Genomic DNA, 8,187 nt, shown 5'->3' with positions numbered 1-8,187 from the left:
GTCGTTCAACTTCATCAGCATCTTTTAGCAAATAATTTTGAAATGCTTCAGTGTCCACCATCGTTCTTCTTCCCACAAGAAGCTACAACCATATCTGATGGGTTCAGTTTATCCACAGACTTTAAATCTCTAGGCAATTCAAGAGAAAATGGAGGATAAAAGAGGAGGGGATGGTTAGTTTTTCTTAAAAAAAAAATAATAATGGAAAAATTGTGATTTTTAATATCAGTTTCAGTCATTGAAAAATATCGATAATCTTATAAATATTTAGAAATTATTTACTAAATATTATCGCGAGAATAAAACATAGGATATAAATTACAAATTATTCAAGCTATAACAAGTAAAAAACTATTACAAGAATGGGCAGGTACTGTGGGCGCTTTGTTTCTGGATCATGTTGTGAGGAGTGCAGTTGTGCTGATTGTCATAATAATGTTGAGAATGAGGGTGTGAGGAGAGAAGCTACTGAATGTGTCAACTGCAAGAATTTGGGAGGAAGCGAGCTGGGAATGGATGTTTTATGGGGAAATCATGGTAAATCCAAAGCCTGCATACAGCAGGAGAAAGCTGCTTCATCTGATGCTATTGTAACCTCGAGCCATATCTTCTCACGAATCCAAAAAAATAATGAAGATTTCAAGAACTATTTGATTAAAACAGGAGCGGTGCAGAAATTCATGAGTTCACGAAACATCAAGTGGTGAGTAGTTTCTTCACATACTGACTCAAGTGGTGTCTTTGCTAGGTATTTGGCAAGAACATCAAGGTTGTTGTTTCTAATTCAGATTGATTATAAGAGCGTATTATCAATGCCGATATAATGAAAATGCATCTACATCTCAATGAGCTTCGACTTTTGTCATTCTAATTATTTCTTGGAATATCATCTTGATCGCAGTAGTTCAAGTTTCCATCTTTATGTTCATTGCTGTGTTTTCTTGCATAGGCTTAGAACTTTTGGATTCCCTTTATTTTCTGCACTTTATGTTGGTCTGTGTCTGCTATAGCTTCCATTTATCTATCTCCCGCTTCATTTAAATTCTGAGCTTCTTTATGCTAATCAGGTGAATTCAGTTAGAGTTCATGTTTCCTTCCCTGCCTTTTCATACTGATCTTGTTTGTCAATTTGCTAGTTCTAAGTTCGTGTGCTGGATGGTGCGCTGTTTTCACCTGATGAGATGACTTGATGTGCGACGAGAAAGACATATATTGTCCACAAGATCTGCTTCCTATACCAAAATCTGAACCATGGACGCAATGAAAGTGTCTTGATGGAGCAGCACAGACTTGTTTTGACATGTTTACGAGGTTGTCTTGGAAAGCTCATCACTTTTGGAACAATTAAAGGTACGACTCTTACTTTCGTTATTCTAAATAGAAACAGAAGGAAACTTCCACTCTGAAAGTTTGTCAGCAATTCAACATTACAATCCATGCTATTCCAATAAATCTATCCTCTAGGAAGTCTGCCTAAGACTAGCTAAAAATAGAATCAGCAATTTGATATTTGGGAGTTTGGTGGAAAGAACTTGAAAACGTCAACTTCATTGAAAGCTGATTAAAAATATGGAGCACACATTATTATCCCCAAAAAGAATTAATATATAAAAAAAGCAGTGGATTAATATAAGTATTCTGAGATCAGTGACCTTTTATTCTGAAGTATCACCTTCATATCGAGTACTAATCTGTTTCAAATCTTCATGATTAACTCTATTTGGCTCATTGGAGGAAACATACAGCGAGATTCTTCATCATTTTCACCTCTGCTAACCCCTCTCATAGCACATGTTATAGATGAGGCTTTACAAGCGAGTCCAGTTTTCTATTCAACACGAAATAGCAAGTTGTGTGCATCTAAATGTTGAAGTGTCTTTTTTGTTACCCTGGTGCTTATAAGTTTCTGCTCCTTCGTTTGTCAATTGACCTATAAACTAGTGCGACTTGATCTCCATGTTTTTGCATTGCTGAGGAGTTGCTTTCATCAGCGATAGTTGTTGTAGAGAGTCAGTTCGAATATCCTAGCACTTGCACCATCAAGGCAAGACCTGAAAAGTGAAATCTAATTGCGCATTGCAGAGATGACACTGAAACATTTCATCTTGAAGTGAGGCTATTGCTTCAGTTGGTTAAAGTCTCTACCATAGAAAGCTGTGTTTTCCATATATCTCATGTACATACAAGTAACGTAACAATATATGTAAGATTTGGCCAGTAGTTGGAGCTCGGATCCTGGTTACAACACCATAGAACATACACCAATCTCACTTCCCTATTATACTGGATAAATTTGAAGGTTCAAATTTATTTATCCCAAGTAATTTCTGATATCCTTTCATCTCAAATGCCATACACGAGAAACTATAGGCAAAGTTCTGCTAACAATGTTTCAATAACTTACCTCTGTACTATGTGCTGACATGTTGTTCATCCCAACTGTCCTGTTATGAACATCCAATATGTTTGAATGATGATAATAGACGAGTGCCAGAAAATGAACATAGAATTGCTTAAACTTGATGCATCAAAAACTTCCACTACCAAATGAAAGTGTAGGTCAACTGGTCATTGCCACCCATATAGATACACGATATGCCAATCAGGGAAAGCTCTAAAGGTACACGACTTGACTACATTTCAAAGCATGATTCACTGGCCTAAGATATTGGCAACTGACTTCTTGATGATCTGGAATAGCTCTTCCCTGTGAGCCAAAAGGAACACAAAATATATTGCTGCAAACTTCGAATAACATATTAATCCAGTTTTAATCACACGTTGAACATCATAAACCAAATAAAATTCATGCGAACCAAGGAATATTTTAGAAACATCAACAGCAACAAAACCAAATAGTCATTGGTTTTACTTACCGATTGGGCTTGAACAAAAGATATCGATATATAAACCACTGGAATGGATGGAAAAGCTTAAGTCAGTATGATATATAGAAGACAAATGACGTTTTGTGAGGTAATCAATAGGCGAGAATAGTAAAGAAAGCTTATTTTTTTAGGAATCATTTGGTACACAAATAATTGTTGCAAGAGCTCAAAAGTTCTTTTTCATTTGCTCGCACATTCTCAGAAACCATAAGTTGAGGTATATTACTTACTGAAGAAAAAAGTATGCCAATCAATTCTAGCACGCTTGGGACAACAGGCAACTTGTCAATGGCCTGTGCATAAAAAGGAAAGCAAAAATAAATAATTAGAATTCTTGTTATGGTGGAAGCCAGAAAAATGATAAGCTGTGTGCTGACATATATAGGCTGGGCATTTAATTCCAAAAAAGTTTGCTACAAATATCATGAAAATAAGAAGGCTATCATGCACATGGTTTGTCTCCTTTCTTAGATTTTTCCAATAAGCATAGAGATTTATCCACATGAAATTGAGCACAGTCATGCCACATTATAACTCTAAATTTGGTTTTCTTTACACAATCCCAAGGCACTTCTGAAATCAGATGGTCATAAAGCTTCAGATTGCCTGAACCAGTAAAGGTAAGTGTTAATATATAACTTGATCTACGATAAAGGAAAAGGAAAGGAAAGAAACTCGGGGTGTTTCAAGTGATGACTATATAAAAACTTTAAATCACCATCAATTTATATGGTACTTGTTTAGTAATAAACTTGAATAATTTTTTTATTTCAAGACCTCTCCCCTAAATCACTTTTGCTTTCTATAATATTAAAAAAGAATGAGTCACATATATCACCGGGATGAGTTTTGCCGACGTCCAAATGGCTACCAGTGCTGCAAACCCCAAACCGATAAGAGCCAGCCTATCTTCGGAATCATCCCACTGTTTCATATCAATCAAGGATATATCAAAAAATCAAAAACTTTAGATGGCTGAAAATGATTTTAGTTCAAAGAAAAAGACAAGCAAGGGTTATTTTGAGGGATGACAACCAACCATCCCATGCATCATAATAAATAAACATCCTTGTCTATTGTCAACAAACTTGAGAATATTCCAGCTTTACATAATATAAGATGCTACAATCACAAGAGGAAAATAAAAGAAGCCACAAATATATAAATGATCAAGCAGACCACATTTTGGCTATGATGAGAACACAATCATAGAGCAAGAGAGAGAGGGAGATGAACACTCACTATGTTTTTAACAGATTTAACAATCCCGAGGGGGGGTGATGACTCAGAGCTTTCCCCAGTAGCCCTCACAACAACAGAAACACAGTTCTGTCTGTCTGCAGAGCACAATTATCGAGACTCAAGGACAAAAACGCAAGCATCAACACCATAACAAGTTTAACTGAGTGAACTACAGCAACTTGCTACAATATTTCAAAAACAAAATAGTTCCTCGGCCATGCAACAGACTTCATAAGTATAGTCCATTGCTAAAATCACTAATGTGCAAAATGTTGTAGATACAATGTTGAATCTTAAAAACACAAAAAAGAAAAAAAAATCTGAATCAACAATTGAAAACTTCCATAAATTTGATATGTGATAAAAAAAATCTACCTCATTGACAAACACCAAAAGCATCATCCATGGTTTTTTCTTCTAACAGAAACTGATAGTTTGTTGCTTCCAGCTCACCATAAATCATTTTATAAAAAAGCCTATCACTTAAAAGTATGATAAAATTCCAACTCGTGTTCTCATTTTCACTCGTTTTGAATCGATCATGGGATCTTAAATTTAAATGTTTTCAACATCAGTAAGATCCCCACTTTTCACCAAGGTAACAGCATACCCTTCATGCCCATGATACTGCTTTAGTTTTCAATAATACAGGTCTCAAAGAGTAGCATCTTAGACATAATCTCAACATGTACAAGCTCACCGTATTACACTTGCAGTACTTCTACCCTAAAAAGTTGGTAATGAACACAAACAGGTTCTACAAGCAAGGTGAGTTGAACAGTTGAACTGAACCATAAAGCTCATTAAGTAGATCGTTTAAAATCTATAATGCTTACCTTTAATGGGAGAAAGTGGGAGCGTTTGAAGAGTGCTGAAAAGGGTCCTTTTACCATGAACCAACAATGGTGGAGAAGGCAAGCTTGCAATTATGGAAGCCATGTCTTCTTCCTAAAATAAAACAACAGAAAGACAAGATCAAATTTTGAGAAGCGGGTTTTTACTATAAGGTCCAAATTGATGAGAGAAAGCAAAGATTATATTCCATGGTTTAAATAAGAAAAATGAGGTTCAATATTTGTACCTCTCTGGTTGCAGAGAGAGAGAGAGAGAGAGTCTAAGTGCCATAAATGTTTTTCATTTTTTTTTTAATTGTGGCAGGGCATTCGCCTAATGCCTACCCGGAGCAACTCACTGTACAAATTTTGGTTTCTAGGCAGTGGAGGTCCCTGTGGTTTAAATTTAGTTACACTGTACAAATTTTGGTTTTTAAGTGTTTAATATTGTGAAGTTGCTTTTCAAAAGTTTTTTTTTTATAGCTTTTAAACCCAGTCTAGTTTTATAGCTTTTAAACCTGTTTTAGTTATCAACCCCAGTAACTGCTTCACAAGTCAACTAGGTTAATAAAAAAAAAAAAACTTTCAATACAACATCCTAAGTTAATAAAAAAAAAAAAAAACTTTCAATACAACATCCTAAGTTAATAAAAAAAAAAAACTTTCAATACAACCTCCTAAGTTAATAAAAAAAAAAAAACTTTCAATAAAAAACCCTAAGTTAATAAAAAAAAAAAAAACTTTCAATACAACATTTATATAAAACACCTAAGTATTAAATGTCTAATCATCATTTCTACATGTTTTTTTTGTTATGCACTAAATAGATTGAAATCTGCTTGTATTTCTCTAACTCTTCTTTTCTTTTCAACATTTCCTTGATTCAAAAGCATAAGACGTCAAACATCAAGAAGATATTTATGATATTGTTCAACTTCTCCTTTAGTTCAAGCTAGATGCTGCTAAATTGATTAGTACCACCACTTACAAAAACTTTGGCATAATATAAGCATGCCAATTTGGTTTTTTTACATTCAATACCAAGTTCAAAAGCTTTTCTACCATGATCCCATGCCAAATATGTTCTTCCTCTACCAACACTTGACATGAAAATTGAAGGTTGAGATGATTGGGTTGTTAAAGGATCACTATTAGGAGTACTACCATCATGAGATAACATTTTAAAGACTTATATTAAACCAATCAAACATAAATTATCACATTATATTTACCTAATTAACAATACATTTGAAATTATCGCATTAGATATAACAAGATCAAATGGAAAATATAAAAGTAATATTATATTTGGCAGGCATTACTGATATTCATACTTTCTAGCAATTTTCACAGCATCAGTTAATAAGATGTTGCATGGATATCCTGCATGAACTTGCCCCTTTTATCAAAGTGACAGTGGACCACAGTATGTTACGAGTACAATAACACAAAGATTATCATGCATGTTTAACAAGTAAATATCTTTGAAATTATCAAATTAGATATAACAACATCAAATGGCAAATATAAAAGTAATATTATACTTGGCAAGCATTATTGGTATGCATACTTTCTAGCCATTTTCACTGCATCAATTAATATGTTGTCCTGTCCTGTCCTGTCCCTCACTTACAATGAGTCATGTGTAAACCACTATTTTAAACCCCATCCTATCATACTTTCTAGCAAAGGACTAATTAATGGACCATGCAAATCACTCCCAGAATACTCTTGATTGGGTTTTGATTGATACCACTGTATTTATATATACAGTCCGTAGATTATAAGGAGAGACCCAGAATTTCCCCAGACCTTCCAGAGGAATGTATGTTATGCCTTGTCAAGATTTCTATAGCAGGACCCATGTAGAAGATACCAAGAAAAAAGGAAATAAATGACAAGATATGGAAAAGCAAAAGGAGTCATCCAATATCCTGATGAAGAATCCTGTGTACATTATTATTTTGTTTCGAGACTTTTAGGTAGATCATAAAATAAGTTTCTGTGTTTTGTTCATGAAAAACAAGCCAACTTAGCACCCAAACCAAACTGCCGAAGGCTTTACCATAATTCCCAGTTCTAACATTAGAACAGAAATTTAAGCCAATGCCAGATTTTTGCATTTTCTAGGAAACATAATAATACAGTCGCTGATGCACGACAATGCAGAGTTAAGCCTATCAACTAACAAGAAGTTACATTTGGATAATCCGCGCCGTTAATTATCCAAGAAACTTACAGTACTGCTACCTGGTCTTTATTTGTACTTTCTTTAGAAAATCTTACAGACCCAAATTCAATAATCTTAGTCTGGAACCAATACTCAAATAGGAAAGACTATAAACAAGGGAGGCATAACTTTTCAAAAAAAGATAATACAGTACATGAAACAAAGACAAATTCATGGAGAAGTTTACTTGCCTTAACTTGAAAGTAATCAAAGCTCGACTGTAAGTCTTTTGCGTGGCTTAGGAAGAAGAGATTAACCTTTCTTTGCAACTGTTGTGGCTTCAATTGAAGGATTTAGACTATGTGAAAAAGGGATTGGCAGGAGGAAGAGATTAGATTTTTTTTGCGGGGTGTGGCTGCTCTCGCTGGAAGACTCTTAATACATAACAATAACAATAACAATAATAATAATAATAATAATAATAATAATAAAGTCTCGGTGTTCCCATTTCTGGTCAACTCTTTAGATCGATGAGTTTTTCCGAGTTAAATTCCTTGCTGGTTTTTTTAACCGGCTTTAGATCTAGGTTAACTGATCGAGATAGAATTTTAAAATTATAATTTTTTATTTAAAAATATATTAAAATAATTTTAAATTTTTTTACTTCTAATACATCAACATCTTTCGTGGTTATTCATTTCTATTAACATCTTTCGTGGTTATTCATTTCTATTAAATTCAAAATTTACAAGTTATGAATGACACTTCATGCAAGATAATTGAGTATTAAAATTAAAAGAAAAATATAAAATAAAAATATTGGGTTTGTTTTAAATTATAGATTAGGTAAAAGAAGAATACTTATATATTTAGTCTATATTAAAACATAAAATTGTTATATTTTAGGTAAGATTTATTTTTTATGAATGCTTTTATTTTTTATATTTTGGTGGCAAGAGAAAAAATAAGTTTTGGGTTAGATTGAGATTTTAGATAAAAAAAAAAAGAAGTAATTTTATGACACCTTATAATCTTCAATTTTTTTATAGTGAAT

At 33.5% G+C, this 8,187-nt stretch overlaps 1 protein-coding gene across 2 annotated transcripts; it reads right to left on the bottom strand.

Annotated features, from left to right (window-relative positions):
• Positions 1–1,608: 1,608 nt before the first annotated feature.
• LOC105133169 (protein CURVATURE THYLAKOID 1C, chloroplastic-like) lies at positions 1,609–7,567 on the bottom strand. Of its 2 annotated transcripts, XR_843737.1 has the most exons (8): positions 7,385–7,567; positions 4,967–5,078; positions 4,131–4,225; positions 3,727–3,813; positions 3,119–3,181; positions 2,877–2,914; positions 2,272–2,707; positions 1,609–2,090 (listed from the first exon to the last, which is right to left on the bottom strand). XR_843737.1 is itself a non-coding variant. In XM_011037030.1 (7 exons), exons 2-7 carry the CDS (start codon positions 5,067–5,069, stop codon positions 2,653–2,655), a joined length of 441 nt encoding a protein of 146 aa, XP_011035332.1. In that variant the 5' UTR covers positions 5,070–5,078; positions 7,385–7,567; the 3' UTR covers positions 1,610–2,652. The 2 variants fall into 2 exon arrangements, 1 of the variants encoding a protein (XP_011035332.1); XM_011037030.1 differs by having other exon boundaries at positions 1,610–2,707.
• Between the last annotated feature and the right edge of the window lie 620 nt (positions 7,568–8,187).

Source organism: Populus euphratica, unplaced genomic scaffold (assembly GCF_000495115.2).
Source record: "Populus euphratica unplaced genomic scaffold, PopEup_1.0 scaffold42.1, whole genome shotgun sequence".
NCBI lineage: Eukaryota > Viridiplantae > Streptophyta > Magnoliopsida > Malpighiales > Salicaceae > Populus > Populus euphratica.
The sequence above is the reverse complement of the archived record's forward strand: the minus strand, read 5'-3'. Positions and strand labels throughout refer to the sequence as shown.